Consider the following 17,747-nt stretch of genomic DNA (forward strand, 5'->3'; position numbering starts at 1 on the left):
GGACTATGTGGTACCGTGGTTTATATGTTTACAAAGAGGACTGATCACTTAAAACCCATTTGTTTGGAAATTTCTGTTCACTTCGTGGTACACCTCTGGACCTCTCTGCAGAATCATTGGAAATATTTGAGGTGGAGGTAGGTAAAGATTTGAAGGATTGATTAATTGAGGGCCATGATCAGCATAGCTTAACAATGGTCAAATTGAACTGGTTTGAGGGGTAGTTGGCCACCTTCCATTTTCTTGTTTTGTGCTTCCCATTATTTATATGACCACCCAGACAAAGTTGTTTGGATGAAAATGGTTCATTTTTTGCAGAGAGCTCTTTCCAGTATTATAAAAACTAGCCAAGTTTAGGTGTTAGATTTAATGTGGTTTGATTCAATTCTGCTTCCACATTGTTTAATTGGACTATTTTTATTTCCTTGCGTTCTTGCCATGTCAGTCAGAAAACAAAAGGATGATTAGGGAATGAGATTTAATGTGATTTAGGATATAGGCAATAGTTTTTGATGTTGGCAAGCGGGATGAAGAAGGCTAACCAGAGTACATTGGATTGGGCAGGTTTTAAGGTAATTAAGACAGATCTGGATTTTAACAGCAAGTGAGCTAATGCGTAAGAGAAACAGGTCAATGCTAAGCTTGGTGATTGTGTAGATATTTAGTCTGAAATTTGCTCTGAATCAAATATGACCAAAGTTAGTTATGGTTTGTCTCAGATTCACAAAGTTATTAAGAAGGTTGCAGTGGATGATTTGTGAACTGAATTTATAGCAAGGGTAGAATACAGTAGTTTTGATCTTACCAAAGTTGGAAGGAAATTATGCTGTGTTAGCACTGGATTTCAGAAAGAAGCTTGATCTGTAGACAGTGGAACTGAGAGGTTTGGTGGTGAAATTAAAACAGAAGTGGAAGTTCTGTTTTGTTTTCCTCCAGTTGCATGAAATAAAAATGAAATAAATTGCATTTGTGATCACCTCCAGGTCTCTATTTCCTGAGGAGACTGAGGTCCTTTAACATCTGCCGGACGATGCTGAGGATGTTCTACGAGTCTGTGGTGGCCAGTGCTATCATGTTTGCTGTTGTGTGCTGGGGCAGCAGGCTGAGGGTAGCAGACACCAACAGAATCGACAAACTCATTCGTAAGGCCAGTGATGTTGTAGGGATGGAACTGAACTCTCTCATGGTGGTGTCTGAAAAGAGGATGCTGTCTAAGTTGCATGCCATCTTGGTCAATGTCTCCCATCCACTACATAATGTACTGCGTGGGCACAGGAGTACATTCAGCCAGAGACTCATTCCTCCGAGATGCAGCACAGAGCGTCATAGGAAGTCATTCCTGCCTGTGGCCATCAAACTTTACAACTCCTCCCTTGGAGGGTCAGACACCCTGAGCCAATAGGCTGGTCCTGGACTTATTTCATAATTTACTGGCATAATTTACATATTACTATTTAACTATTTATGGTTCTATTACTATCTATTATTTATGGTGCAACTGTAATGAAAACCAATTTCCCCCGGGGTCAATGAAGTATGACCATGGCTATGACTATTTCCCACCAATCATGAAATGAGATTTGGCCTGCTCTGTTATGAGTTACTTTAGGCTTTACTGAGATTTGTTTTCATTATGATGTCATTCCTGATAAATTGCATCACAGTTTCAGGATGGGCTGTGTTGGTGGTAGCAAGGATGCTTGCTTTAGGGCATTTCCAGAAGAATATGGTCTTCACCCATGGGGACTGACTTGGGAAGCATGGAGGTAATTCTGAAAAAAAAATTCAGTCCTTGGGTCAGGCATCTATACATTTTTGTCCCCTGTTGCCGTGACCTCCAGACCATTACTGAACTGTTCTTTCAAGTCCTACCCATCTGCATCTTTGTTCTAGTCCTGTTTTTACCTGCCAGAACTTGCAAGACCATTTCCTCCCCACTCCCTGCCCCGTGCCCCACCAATGTCCCCTCTAATTTGTAATGGCCTGTGTGCGCAAAAATCTTGTGCTGTGTAATTTTTTGCCCAGTGACAACAACATGTGCACGCTATAGTTTATTACAGAGGTATTCATTTTAACATTTAGCAAAACACTGTCACTAAGAACTTTGATCTCCTCTGGGCTTGATTGTTTCCGCTTTTGTTCACCTGCACTTTCACAAAACATACATAGCAGGTAATGAAAAATTTTCTCGCCAGAGCTTTGACACACCTTCCATATCTGATTTGCTTGTTAAGTGGTGCTTTAAAAAGTCAAGTTTCCAAATATCACTCCACTTCTTCTCACTTGCAAATGCTCCACCAACTTTTTGCATCGTCACAATATGTGTATTTCTCATAGTTGCACATTCCTGATCTCATGAGCTTTTGGTGTAGCAGTTTCTACTGTTAAATTAGGCCATTTCGTTTTAACTGAATTGGCAGTTCTTTTGCACTTCATGCCCTTTGCTGCTTTGGAATTAGACTTATTGAATCAATATTTTCTTCAATAAGCCAGTTCTAAAATCTACAGACAAATCATTGCAAATACCAAGTTGTTAACACCGTCTGCATCAGAAACTGGAAAAGGAAATGTGATTGTGTATGAATGTGCCAGTGAAGTAGAGAGTGACAACCTTTTGTGCTCAGTTTAAATTCCTTTGTGTGCTAATAGCAAAAGATGTGAGTGCGCGAGCACACATTGGAGGGAACATTGCCCCCACTCTCCGCCATTCTGAAGAACAATAAGTGACTTGCATCTCTTCCACAAGCATCACTCTCCCTGATGTCATTACACTTTCTTTCCCTTACATACCAACCACAAGAAGTAAATCTGATTCCTCTCCACCACTTCATTCTTCCTGCTTTGGGTTTTAAATTGCAAGTGAATATGAAGCAGTTAGAAATAACCATACCTGTGGTCCTTTAATCATTTGGGGCAATCTTTGGGGTTCACTGAAATTTCAAGGCCATGGTGTTTGCTGATGCTGTTGTCAAGTGGCAGCAAACACATAGAAAACAGGGCAGTATCATGGAATCCTCTTTGGATACTCTAAAAGTACTGGTGTGCGAGTAAAAATAGATGCAGTCTCGGGTGAAGGTGGTATTTGAGTGGGTGTTGCTGATACCGTCGGGGCACACACTATTTATTAATTATTAAATTTCCATGGACCTTGTGCATTTGGATCATCTATTTCCTCACCTTGTAGACCTCAGTCAGTTCAGATTTGCAACATCTCCTTCACAACCTCCAGCAGCAAAGGTGCACCACAACGCTGTGTGCTCAGTCCCCTACTCTACTTGTTTTACACTTGTTGCTGTGTGGCTTAGCATAGTTCCAATGCCATATTTAAGTTTGCTGACAACATGACTGTCGTAGGCCGAATCAAAGGTGGTGACGAATCAGCAAATGGGGTGGGGGAGAGATTGAAAATCTGGCTGAGTGGTGCCATAATAGCGTCTCACTCTGTCAGGAGGACCGAGGAACTGATTATTAGTTCCAGGAGGAAGAAACAAGTGGTTCTTGAGTCAGTCATCATCAGGGGACCAGAGGTGGATTCCTTGGTGTTATCATTTCAGTGGACCTGTCCTGGGCCCAGCATGTAAGTGCAGTTATGAAGAAAGCACAGCAGTGCCTCTACTTCCTTTGGAGTTTGTAAAGATTTGGCATGACAAACCTCTATAGGTGTGTGGTGGAGAGTTTCTTGACTGGCTACATCACCACCTGGTGTGGAAATATCATTGTCCTTGGATGGAAAATACTAAGAAAAGTAGTGGATACGGCCAATTCATCGTGGATAAAGTCCTCCCCACCACTGAGCACATGTACACGGAGCATTGTTGCAGGAAAACAGCATCCATCATCAGGGACCACACCACCAGGTTTAGTAACAGTTACTAACCCTCAACCATCAGGCTCTTGAACCAAAAGGGATAACCTCACTGAACTTCATTTGCCCCATCATTGAACAGTTCCCACAACCTATGGACCCACATTCAAGGAATCTTCATCGATATTTATTGCTTACTTATTTATTAACATTATTCCTTTTCCCTTTTTGTAATATCAGTTTGTTGTCTTTTGCACACTGGTTGTCTGCCCTCTTAGTGTAGTCTTTCATTGATTCTTTTATGGATATTGAATTTTTTGAGTATGCCTGCAAAAAATGAATCTCAGGATTGTATATTGTCACGAACCCCATGACAGGTTGAAAAGGACCAGCAGAAATGGAACACACCTGGAGTCTGGTTTTTCCGTAAATGTGTGTATGGATACAAAAATAATAGTCCAGGAGGTAGATAGGAGGTAGATATCAGTCTTATGGTGTCAGGTAAGTTTAAGCAGTTCAGTTCACTTTGTGTTGCGTCGAGTTGAATTGATGGGGGGAGAGAGAGAGAGAGAGAGAGTTAATTGAATTGATGTTCAAGTTGGCAGCTTTAGTTGTTCTTGCTTCCGAAGTCTTCAGAGTCACTTTGTATGACCCCCCGCACAGACACCGATGGACAGAGCCCCTTCTAGGGAACGGTCTACTAACCCACGGCACGGGTTCACCACCAGCAGACCCACACAGGCAAGCTCTTACCCGCACTGGTAATCATGGGTCAAAATCAATTGGTCCGTCGCCTCCACCCTTGTGGTGGTCTTAAACTCCACCAGTGGTTTCTCGGGTAGCTTCCGCAGTTCTCTCGTGTCGTGTCTCCTCTGCCCTTCAGACCGAAGGATCAACTTTTTTATAATCCATCCAAAATTCCAGCATCCGTTAGCTCAACCGCTCTGAGCTATTACCATGGTGACTTCCCAGCTCGCACCGTCACAAACCCTCTCTTTTAATTGCCTCCTTGTTCATTAGACTGCTGAACTTTCCAGCAGTTTCTCACCTGCGTGACAATATGGTGACATGTATGTAATTTGATAATAAACTTTGAACTTTATATTTAAGCAGTGTAAGAGATAACAAGTTAACAACACTTAATTTAATACCATCATTGACTAAAGATAAATGTCAAGGTTTTACAAAGCTTATTTTACTATAGAATGCAAAGATATCTTTCCATTGTTTTAATTTTCCCATTGTCCACCATGATCCATGAGCTTAAAACCATTATGCATTATATCAGGGGTCCCCAACCTTTTTTGCACTGCGGACTGGTTTAATAGTGACAATATTCTTGTGCACCGGGGGAGGGGGAGTAGGGTTGCCAATGGACAAAAGTAGCAGTCAAATACGTTGAGCTTACCCCGAGAAAGACTACAATGACCATGAAGCCTTGCGCGGGCACCAGCGCGTGCCGATTTTTTTCTACAAATCATTTTTGCCGATTCTGTTCCGGGGTGGGGGCGGGGGTTGATCATGACCGGAATATAGGTGATAAGTGGCTAATACACTCAATTTCGTTTCTGAAAGGGTTTATCTAACGAATTTAATATTAAAAACACAGCACATATTTTTGTGGCATGAATATAGTGATAAGTCAATTAACAGGGGAGGACAGGGGAGCTTGAAGTAAGTGTGGAATGAATTTCCAGTAGAAGTGGTAGAGCAGGTTCGATATTATCATTTACAGAAAAATTGGATAGGTATATAGGCAGGAAAGGAATGGAGGGTTGTGGGCAGAGTGCAGATCGGTGGGACTAGGTGAGAGTAGCGTTCAGCACGGACTAGAAGGGCAGAGATGACCTGTTTCTGTGCTGTAATTGTTATATGGTTATGTAAGTTAATAGCATCATAACATTTTAAGTAACGTTTGGATATTGAACACACAGCACATATTTTCCCTGTATGAACGTATAAAATCATTGCAACACACCAATATCGCTGAATCAGCGGTCCTATCAAGGGGTGATGGGAGACAGTGATACTCGAAGGGGGTTCCTTATGTCCAGTCTATTATGCAATTTAGTTTTCGTTGCATTCATTGCAGAGATATGTTGGAAATGGAAGCAACGTTTTCCGTGCTTTCGTGACTATCTCAGGATATTTAGCCTTGACTTTGATCCAGAATGCCGACAGAGATGTTACGTCAAACATACTTTTCAGCCCATCGTCATTTGCAAGCTTGAGGAGTTGATCTCCTTCCCGCGCTGACATGGACGACGCGCGGGTAATGACCTCGTGTGCGTTCAATCTTAACAGTGGCCGTGACAAGGAATGAGGAAAGGTGCAGCTGACTCCTATTGCCAAATCATATCGTTTCCTCACGGCCCGGTAGCACATGGTTTGCGGCCCAGTACCGGTCCGCGGCCCGGTGGTTGGGGACCGCTGCATTACATGTATCTACAATTCTGTGAATGTGTCTTTGCTACCTTAATTATCTTTGTCATTGTTTGCTCAGTTAGGAAATATTGCAAATTGATGTATGAACATGCTTCAAAAGTGAGGAGTTCAGAAGAAAAAAGGTTATATTTTAGTCTTTGATGTGATATTAATAGTAAGTAGAGCCTTGTATTTGGCTGAAAGGGATAACATAACATATTCGCCATGATCTAAGAATGCTTTGGGTGACCTCATAATAACATCAACCCTGCACTGATGATGTTAAACAATTGATTATTTAAACCATGTTAGAGGTTCTTAACAGTCAAACTGCAGTATTTCAGGATCACACTGGGATGAGAGGAAAGTCATTTCTGTCAAATGAGGTGTGGTGCCACAACTAATGCTTTTTGAATTTTTTTTTTGTGAGATGACAAGTTATCAATAGTTCCCATGGAAGTGAAGCCTGCTTACTTTAGATTTTGTGTTGTAATTAATAAATCTTCAAGAAAAGACTGGATTATTTGAACAATTAGATTATAAATTGTATTTTACAGGTATATTGCGTGACTTTTAGATATGTACAATTTGTTCTGTTTCATGTAGGTTTGAAAATGGACTGTGAGTATTGTGCAGTACTTGCGACTCATCCTCACTTGAGGCCACCTTCTGCTGCCAGAAGCTATGTAATTGAGAACCCTGATTAATTTTTTTGTTGGCAGTGCATCCTTATGGCGTGCTAAGGATAATCTAGTTTAAATTGAAGCACAAGGTGCTCATCAGGCTTAACAATCCCTGGATCAGGTGAATTTTATATTGGAGCAGCAAATGTTCAGGCAAATTGAAAAACACATAAAATGCTGGAAATGTTTACAGCAGTTAGCATTTGTACAGTAAGAGACAAGTTACCATAATCTGTGCAAACAACAGGAATTCTGCAGATGCTGGAAATTCAAGCAACACACATCAAAGTTGCTGGTGAACGCAGCAGGCCAGGCAGCATCTGTAGGAAGAGGTGCAGTCGACGTTTCAGGCCGAGACCCTTCGTCAGGATGAAGGGTCTCGGTCTGAAACGTCGACTGCACCTCTTCCTACAGATGCTGCCTGGCCTGCTGCGTTCACCAGCAACTTTGATGTGTGTTGCTTACCATAATCTGTGATCTTTCACCTTTCTATTCCGAGGTTATGAAACTGAAATGTTAACTTTGTTCCACTCTTCACAAGTGCGGCTTGATCTGCCAGCAATTGTTTTTATTTTAAATTTCCAGATTTCCAATACCATTTTTTATTTAAAATATTAAAATAAGGAGAATTGTTTACATTTCATCATATGCTTAATAGGAGCGACCTATTTATGAATGAGCTTACTTGCTACAAAATATGAAACTAATGATCTGTTGTTCCAGCAGCCTGAGCATTTGTGCCTCATACAGTTTTTTGGACATTGGTAGCTTATAGGGTGTTAGGGTGAGCAACTTGGGAAGATGGTTACCTTTGATTCAGATGTTTATTGCCCAGTGCTTGTAAGCTAATGATATTATTTTGTATTTATCTGTTAATAATTGTTGCTTTTGGCTTGCATCTTGAATGCTTTGTGAACTAGTATTATCCAAATCTGTGCTGCTCATTTTGTAATTTATATGGTCCTTTTCTGATCAAACATTACTCACTGAATTTTACGGTTTCAGTATTCAAACATGTAAAAGTCTATTGGTCTCCTTATTTTTAGAACTTACTCCTGCTATTTACTGTTTCTATTCTTCACTATTTTGTGGGCCAAGTGGTTAAGGCATTGGACCAGCTACCTGAAGGTCGTGAGTTCGAGCCCCAGCCAAGGGAACGTGTTGTGTTGTCCTTGAGCAAGGCACTTAATCACACATTGCTCTGCGACGACACTGGTGCCAAGCTATATGGGTCTTAATGCCCTTCCCTTGGACTACATTGGTGTCATGGAGAGGGGACACTTGCAGCATGGGCAACTGTTGGTCTTCCATACAACCTTGCCCAGGCCTGCGCCCTGGAGAGAGAAGACTTTCCAGGCGCAGATCCATGGTCTCACAAGACTAATGGATGCCTTTAACTTCTCTATTTTGCTATGTGCATTCCTGATTTTTCAGAGCTTAATATTGAAGCCCATGCTGTGTAGTCCGTAACTTTTGAATTGCTTTCTATTTTACTCAGTGTTTTAAATTTTACTTAAAGTTTCAACTTGGACCCACCAGCTTTTTGACCACCTCCCCTGATATATTTTTGCATAGCTCAGTGTCATATTTTGGATGTCATTGTATATGTGAAATGTAATGTAAAGGCCCTATGTAAATGCAAACTTTTGTTGTACTGTATAGGTTCAAACTGTAGCATAAAACATCAGTAATAGCTCTATGTGATTTTAACTGAGGAGGGGTTAACCTTGGACAGTTTATTCGAAAGTTATTTCTGAAAGATGCGTATTTCTAATCCATGAAGTTCAAATATCTTTTCCTTAGTTAATTTTGGAAAGTAACTTCATGTGCCATCTGTGCTGTGTATGCTAGAGCTGTGGCATAGTCTCAAAAAATAAAAATGGTCGCAGTGTTATTTACCTGTGAGGGTGTCTTTCGGCTGGTTCTGGTGGCCTTCTTCAACTATCTTGGCAAGATTCTGAAATTATACTGTTTATTTAGGAATAATACCAGGCAATTGATTTGCTGGTAAGAGAGTGTACTTTCCATTCCAATTTTCATTTATAGCAGAATGTAACATGAATGCCTGCACTGAAGTTATAGTATTAACACTCAAAATTACTAAGTATTTACTTTCTCATGTTGTACTTTCCTAAGTTGTCTAGACAAGCCAATATAGTTCTTTTCCAGCTGTTGGAAGCAGTTGTGCTTTTATAAATGTAACCCTCAGGCTCGCCCAGCTCATGTTTGTCTAGGGGAAACAGCCTTTGGCCCCACCAAACTGAGAAATCAAGTTTGTGGGATGCTGTGTAATGTACCATCCAGTTACAAACCCACAACGCACAATATCAGAAAGTACATCATATGCAATTAAATGATTGAACTTTATGAATCTTAATCTGAATATAGGGTTAGTCATGAAAATAAAAAAGGGCCCATTCAAGGAAAAGTCAAAAGTTCACGTTGGAGCTCACTTAGTAGTCATTCTTCTACCATCGGTCTCCTCTGAGCGTCGCCGACCTTCGGACCCTTAGATCTCAGTCCACTCCGTCTGGTGGTCTACCAGCACTCTCCACATGCGTCTTCCCTCTTCATCTCTCCTTGACAAAAGACCACGAAAAACATCCTTCCAGATTCACAAGACAGAGCAACAATCTCCGATTGGCTAACATTCATAACCATAGTCCTGTTATCTCCAGTTATAATCCAAACATTGCTACTACAGAGAAACCGTTACCTCAGCAGTGAACATTAAAGAGAAGCTATTTCATTAGCCTTAGCAGTGAAACATTACAGCGCGTTACATAAGCATTAAAGTGTTTTTACTGTATGGACAAAATTATTTTCAAGCAATTCATTGATGAAAGTATTTGGTTTATTTCTGCATTCTGGTCACACAAAAACTAATATGTTGAGAATTGTTGAGTTTGCCTTATTTTATAATATTGGACATTTGTTAGTAGTTTTAGCTTTTAGTTGTATAGATAAAGAAATAGTTTTGACTGGTTTTGTGATTTTTGTTTTTACATTGCAAATTACATTGGGAACTGTTCATTTATCATAGTTAACTGAACATTGGCAATATTATTTCAGAAAAATCCTAAATGAATTGTCTTCTGATGCGCCTGGTGTTCCAAAGATTGATGAAGAAAAATCTGAGGAAGAAGGAGCAACAGCTGCTATCACTACAATGGCAGTACCAACTTCTATCTACCAGACAAGTACTGGCCAATACAGTATGTATTAATTTTACCTCACGATATTTTTTGACATCTTGAGATTTCAGTAGATAGCATTGAATAGCGATGTTATCGCTTTTCTAAACCATTTATTTGTAATTCATTACTGTGTTTCATTAGCATCATTAAGGCATTATCTGCAGTTAATGTTGAAGCATGAGGGAGTTTCCACAATGATTCAATAAGCAAAAAAAAAAATTGTTTTCAGAATGTTCTCCCATGGTCTCCCATTTCCACCCTTCCTCTCTCCACCCTGCCCATCAACCTCTGTCCAACAACCTCTGTCCAACAATCACTTTGGGCTCCTGTCTCTCTATTTCCCCTCCTTTTTATACAGGCCTTCTTCCCCCTCCACTCTCAGTTCTGATGCATGGCTTCGACCCAAATTATCAACAATTCTTTTCTCCTACAGAGACTGCTTGACTTTCTGAGTTACTCTAGCAGATTTTCTTTTGCTCCAGATGTCAGTATCTGCAGTCTTTTAAATCTGTGAAGTGAATGCTACCCAACTGAAAAGTAAAATCAGCATGTTGTTTCATGTGCTATTGTAGATCTTATACCATTTGAGACGTGGCCATGGTTCTAATGTTTTGCATAGCATAATATACTGGCTATTAGAATATGGGTTCATATTTGTCAATGTACTATAATTAAAAATCCAGAAAGGAGAAAACAGGTTAAAATGGAGCATTATGTGGAGTGCATAAGTCTGCTCTAAATTTGATACAAAATATTTTTTAATCATTTCAGAATCCCCAGCCTTAATATTTTTTATGGGGGAAAAGATATTGTAACAATATACTTCACCCCTTGTTTGATTACTTTATAACTTTTACTGAACAATGTTTCTCTCACAGCTTTTGCCTTTCTCGAATAGAATTTTGATACTTAAAACAATCTTTTCGAATGTATATTTGGTGACTTTAAACTTTTTGATCACACGCATTGATTTTTTTGCAGTAAATTTTCAATAAGATGGCAAATAAGAAATTGCTGGTCAATTGGAGAGAAATGGAACTTTCTGGGTTGACCTTTTATCTGAGGGGGAAAAAGAGCACAGCTGCTATCACTACAATGGCAATATTAATGGCTATTTACAAGATGAGTACTGGCCAATACTGTGCTTAGTTCTTGACCAATACCTTGTCCAGATTTGAGCTTTTTACATCTCGTCTTAATTAATTATTTTCAATAATTAATATATATGGTTGTTTTATTTTAATATTGAAAAGCAGAAACAAATCTGCACAAACAAGGGGTGATTGATAAGTTCGTGGCCTAAGGTAGAAGGAGATCAGTTATTAACTTCAAACTTAATGCATAATCACTCAAAGAGTTGAACTGCATGTGCATGTAACAAGAGCTGTATAACTCCCCTCTTCTACCATAGGCCACGAACTTATCAATCACCCACCTGTGGACACTTTCTGGAGGTCCAAGATCCGTATGCTGCATGACCATTGGACTAAGTGTGTAAATGTAGGAGGGGACTATGTTGAAAAATAAATGTGCTAGGTTTTCTGAAATTGACTCCTTCTACCTTAGGCCACGAACTAATATGAAAATTGCCTTTGTCGTATTTTTCTTTGTCAATAACATGCATAATATAGATTTTTTTTAACAGAAACTTTGGTAGATCAGAATTCCATTTTGCCATAGAGATTTCTGCAGTTTGGTCCCCTAATCTGAGGAAAGACATCTTTGCCATAGAGGGAGTACAAAGAAGGTTCACCAGATTGATTCCTGGGATGGCAGGTCTTTCATATGGAGAAAGACTGGATGAACTGGGCTTGTACTCGTTGGAATTTAGAAGATTGAGGGGGGATCTGATTGAAACGTATAAGATCCTAAAGGGATTGGACAGGCTAGATGCGGGAAGATTGTTCCCGATGTTGGGGAGGTCCAGAACGAGGGGTCACAGTTTGAGGATAGAGGGGAAGCCTTTTAGGACCGAGATTAGGAAAAACTTCTTCACACAGAGAGTGGTGAATCTGTGGAATTCTCTGCCACAGCAAACTGTTGAGGCCAGTTCATTAGCTATGTTTAAAAGGAAGTTAGATATGGCCCTTGTGGCTACAGGGGTCAGGGGGTATGGAGGGAAGGCTGGCTTCTGAGTTGGATGATCAGCCATGATCATAATAAATGGCGGTGCAGGCTCGAAGGGCCGAATGGCCTACTCCTGCACCTATTTTCTATGTTTCTATGTTTCTATTAAGTTTTTCTCCTTATCCCTACTTGTTTTGAACTGCAGTCGCAATCGCTCAAGGTGGAACTATTCAGATTGCAAATCCAGGAGCTGACGGTGTGCAAGGATTGCAGACACTGACCATGACAAATGCAGGAACACCTCAGCCTGGGGCAACTATTGTGCAATATGCTACACAGTCAAGTGATGGGACACAACAGTTCTTTGTTCCAGGCAGCCAAGTCGTCGTTCAAGGTACGAAAAAATGGCTAATTTGATAAAATGGTGCTTAAGTGGTATTTAAGTGAAGATTTTATCCAAAGATTATGCTCTCGTGAATAGAAAGATTTAACCTGTGTTAACCAAGTTGAGCTCGGCATGATGTAACCTTGCACAACCATGACTGGTGGAAGTGCCTTCAATCAACCAGTACAGTCTTTGGTTGCTTGGGAAAGAGGTACTTAAAACAGGTGCAAAACATGTGGTTTAGAGTCTTAGATACAGACCCTTCAAAATAGTCTGTGCTGATTATTAAGCACAAGAATCCCTTTTTATTCTTCACACATTCCTTAAAAACTTTGTCTGGATCATTTTACTAACCTGGAATCTAGGGGCATTTTACACTGTTTTGTATGCATTTACCTACAGTTTTATATGTGGGAGCACCTAGTTCAATTTTAGCTCTTCTAGCAGTTTGCTCTTTGCTCCAGATTCCAACAAGTGGACTCTTTTGTGCCACCAGTATGTATCTGTGCTAACCTCTTCCTTTTTTTTTGACTCTCATCCTGTAGACTTTCATGCCGTGATGTTTCAAGTGCTCATCTAATAATCTGATAATAATCACCCTCTGGTGACTGAAATAATTTTTCCAGTTTCTCTAAATCTCCAACCTCTGTTTAAATATGTGCGCACTGATGATGGACACCTTTTATTATCTATGCCCCGTATATGTCTCAATCGGGTCCACTCTCTAATCCAAGGAAAATGGAGTGAGCTGATCTAAAATCTCTAGAATGAAATGCTCCATTCTTAGTGAATCTCTTGCATCTTCTCCAGCACAATCAGAGTCTTCTTGTGATCAGATTGTCCATATTATTCAAGCTATGTTCTAACAAATGATAGTCATAGAGTTAATCAAATTATTAGAGGATGTTCCAATTTATCAACATTTTTATTTCACCCAAAATATGGTACTTATCTAGTGCATCAAAAATGGATCAAATCCAATTTCACACTTTTTTTTGTACTTTGTCTATTTTTTTACCCTACCCAATATTGATATTACCTTGGCCACATTTCCATAGGAGAAGGCAGATTCAAAAATGCTCATTTGCTGCCTTGAGTAATGTATTCTGCCTTCTAGAAAGTGTAATTTTATTGACCTCATTAGTCTTGCTGTTATTTTTGAGAAGCAGTCTTTGGTAATTGTGTGGTAAACTTCTGGGTTCCCTTTTACATTAGACACTTACCTGTTCTCATGCTTTTGTCAAATCACTGTATGTTTATTTAGCCTGATTTTTCCACTGCATTATCTTTTTTTTTGTTGGCATAGCATGAAAATTAGAAGCTTACTGTGGTTCGGCGAAGCCTATAAGAATTAAGAAATATGAATAGTTATGTCTTACAACATTATCCACATTACAAAAGATAAATTGCTGATGGTCCTAAAACATATTAAGGTAGGTAAATCACTGGTGTCTGATCAAGGATATCCTATGACCTTGTGGGAAGCTAGGTATGAAATAAACAGCAACCAGAACGGAAATATTTTTGGAATCTTTAGTCACAGGTGTGATACCGGGTGAATGGAGGATGGCTAAGGTTGTTCCTTTATTTAAAGACTGCAAGGACAAGCCAGGAAACTAAGACTGGTCAACTTAACATCAGTGATGGGAAATTTATTGGAGTTGATTCTGAAAGACAGAATATGCCTGCATTTGGAAAGGTGAGGAATGATTAGGGGTAGCATGGTTTTATGTTGTGAGAAATCATGTCTCACAAATTTGATCGTGTTTTTGAAGAAGACTTCAAGAGGTTTGAGGGCAGTATGGATTTGATCAAGGCCTTTGACAAAGTCATGCTTGGTAGATCATGTGGTTCTAATGTGGCTAACCAATTAAGTATACAATTAATTTGGTGGTGAAAGGCAGAGAGTGTTTGTAGAAAGCTGTTTTTCAGGTTGGAAGCCTCTTTACAGTGGTGTGGCACAGGGGAAGTGTTGAGTCCCTCTTTGTTATTATATGGTGGATTCCAGTTAAATGGGATACATCAGGACCAGTAAACTTTAGTCCAATTAAGCAGCTGCCCATCGTTTAATGGAATTTGTTTAAAAAAAAGGTAGAAGAAAGATAAACTGAGTATGAAATCACACATTTAAATGAAATACAGAACAAATTGGAACACTACCAATACAGGTTTCCCCCACCATCCGAAGGTACAGCGTTCCTATGAAACGGTTCGTAAGCTGAATGTCGTAAAGCAAAGAAGCAATTACCATTTATTTATATGGGAAAGTTTTGTGAGCGTTCACAGACCCAAAAACAACCTACCAAAGCATGCCAAATAACAAATAAAACCTAAAATAACAGTAACATATAGTAAAAGCAGGAATGATATGATAAATACACAGCCTATATAAAGTAGAAATACTTTTCCACAATCATTACTGCACTGTTCTCCGTACCGAAAATCTCACGCAAGTGCTCTCAGCAGAAAATCTCACGCAAGCGCTGTTGGCAAGACAGTCTCTACAGTAACCTTTAAGCTATGAAGCTGCCAAATCATACCAAATAACAGGTAAAAATACACAGCCTATATAAAGTAGAAATAATGTATGTACAGTGTAGTATCACTTACCGGAATTGGGAAGACAGCGCCGAGCACACTGATGACGGTGTGTTAGACTGAGTTGTCACAGGTTGGGGTGGTGCAGTGGCCCCCACCCTCCGGGCCACCAACCGATACCGATCCGCGAAGCATGCAGGGGTGTAGTGGTAGCCGGGAGGCACACAGCACATCTTTAAGAAAAAAGCCGAAATAAACAAGCTAATTAATTGCGTGCCGCCCGACACGTAATTGTCGGCCCAGATCAGTGCTGATTTCCGATTGTATCGCCTCTGATCTGGGCCGACAATTACGTGTCGGTGGCACCTAATTAATTAGCATGTTTATTTTGGCTTTTTTCTTAAAGATCTGCTGTGTGCCTCCCGGCTACCGTTGCACTCTCTGTGAATTGGTATCTGTCCGTGGCCTGGGGGTTGGGGTGGTGGGACACTGGGGTGTCATCTCGTCATCGTCTGCTTCCATTAGAGTAGGCAGCTCATCTTCTATCTCTGCCCGCCTCGATGTCGAAGGTTGAGGTTCGTCATCTGCTGTGGCTGATGTGGAAGACTTGCTTGACTGCTGAGCCGCGCGTATTTTTCTATCATACAGTTCTTTGTAAGGACTCAAACCATCCTGCAAATATCCCCCAAACCAATGTACCCTTTCAAAATTAAAGTCGTACTTTATCATTACTCATTCGGTTTCGATTGTTATCATTTTTTCTTCCAATTGCATCAGCTCTTCATCTATCAGTTCTTGGTCATGGGATGTCAAAACCTCTTCAACATCATGTTCGTCAGCTTCCACAAGCCAAACTCATTTTGTCCTTACTTCGTTCACCACGATCAAAACGCTTAATTATGTCTAGTCTTACGCTAAGTGTAACACCCTTATGAGCTCTTCAAGGCTTTTCCGATACCTTAGAACTCATCTTGCAAACGGCTGCTCACAGGCACATGTTAAAGCAATGCCGGCGAGAATGCCGTTCCAAATCTGAGGGAGAGCGGCTGCTCTGGGCGCACGCTGCCTCTTATCGCATGCTGGCTTTTATCGCACGCTGCTTTTTTTCGTAACAGTGAAAACATCTTCTGAAAGCGAAAACAGGGTACTAATGTAGGTCTTTCATAACAGTGAGGTTTTGTAAAGCGAACGTTCGAAAAGCGGGGGACACCTGTACTACTGTGCTAGTACTGTGTATTAGTTTCTAATACTTATCAATGGAGGAATTTATTCATGTCACCTTCTTTTGACTGTAAATGAACAAAATCAGTGCAGATACAGAGTGTAGATGATGGAGTGCTTGCAAACAATGCTGTAGATGATTGCATCCTGCAAATCTTCATTTTCATTGTAACATTCAAGATGATTGTCGATACCTTCAAATTCTTCGTAGTTTCTAACTTGTTGAAGCAGTGAAATCATTTTATTTTCATTGCTGACCGTTTCTGGCATTTGCAAGCCTAAATGCTTGAAACCGTATGAGCAAAACAGTTCTGAATTGTAGTGAAATCACTGCTTTTTAAACACAGACGCATACAACTGACACTACTAAAAAGCTGTTTGCACAGTGTTATCTCAATGGCCATACACTGACATTAGTTTGAAACTGTTCAGCAAAAGTCTCCTGCCCCAATTAAGTGGCACAGTGCCCCAAATAAATGAGGAAATCCCGGTTATTTTCTCAATTAGTTTTTGTTCTTCAAGAGATCTCCCAAGTAAACAGCTGCCCTGAATCCACTATATATTAATATTTAGGACGAGGTTGTTAGTGGCACAATTAGTAAGTTAGTGGATGATACTAAAATCTGTGGGTTTTTTTGTGGCTGGTGAAGTGGGTTATTTAAAATTACAACAGGATTAAGCTCAACTGGGTAAGTGAGATGAATGGCAGATGCGATTTAACTCGAACAATTGCGATTTTGGCGGTTAGCTGACACAGTGACGTCTGTGTCCTCAGCGATGTTTTTTGAAAAAAAAATTCTCTTAAAAACGCCTCAGAAAACATTGAATACTTAAGAACCATAACAACAGCCAGAAAAATACATCAGCTATCTCTTCAAAAAAGGGTGAGGAGGCAGAATTTAAGAAATCCTTCTTGCTTTTGAATGTGTGCTTGGTCATGAGTATGTTGTTAGGAATATTGAAATTAAAAACAGCAGCATTGACTTTAAATTATCATCTGTCTTCTCTGGACTCCACTTTGTTCTTGCCATTACCAATATATCATTATCCACAGCTCTACAAATATATGATGTGTAGTTGCTGTTGCCCATTTGGGCCTTGAAATGCTTTTGAGCACAAAAACCTTGATCCCAACTTCCGGCTCTTTAAATTTTTTTTTGTGCTTGGGCAATGAGAATGCTTTTGGAACATCACCCATCTTTTACTTGATTGTCCTCGTTTGTCTTCTATAGTCTCAGTTGTCATAAGGCTTTAAAATGTTTTTTAAACCTTGTATAGATAGTATCTCTACCAGTCTCATACCATTTCATGAATGCCTTAAAAATAAAAAATACTGGAACTTTTCAGCAGGTGTTCCCCTTGTAAATTTATTAATAAATTATAAGAGACTGTAAAACCTGTGTATCCTTTTTTTAAAAAATAGAAAA

At 39.9% G+C, this 17,747-nt stretch overlaps 1 protein-coding gene across 7 annotated transcripts in view; it reads left to right on the forward strand.

Moving 5' to 3' along the window:
* The window catches only part of LOC134344484 (cAMP-responsive element modulator-like), a 78,226-nt gene that overhangs the window by 42,664 nt on the left and 17,815 nt on the right, over positions 1–17,747 (forward strand). For all 7 annotated transcript variants that reach the window (XM_063044368.1, XM_063044370.1, XM_063044367.1 and 4 more), the window contains exons 6-7: positions 9,985–10,127; positions 12,382–12,570. In XM_063044368.1, the coding sequence (XP_062900438.1) occupies positions 9,985–10,127; positions 12,382–12,570 (332 nt within the window). The remainder of the gene's footprint in view (positions 1–9,984; positions 10,128–12,381; positions 12,571–17,747) is intronic.

The sequence above is a fragment of the Mobula hypostoma genome, chromosome 3, assembly GCF_963921235.1.
Source record: "Mobula hypostoma chromosome 3, sMobHyp1.1, whole genome shotgun sequence".
Lineage (NCBI taxonomy): Eukaryota > Metazoa > Chordata > Chondrichthyes > Myliobatiformes > Myliobatidae > Mobula > Mobula hypostoma.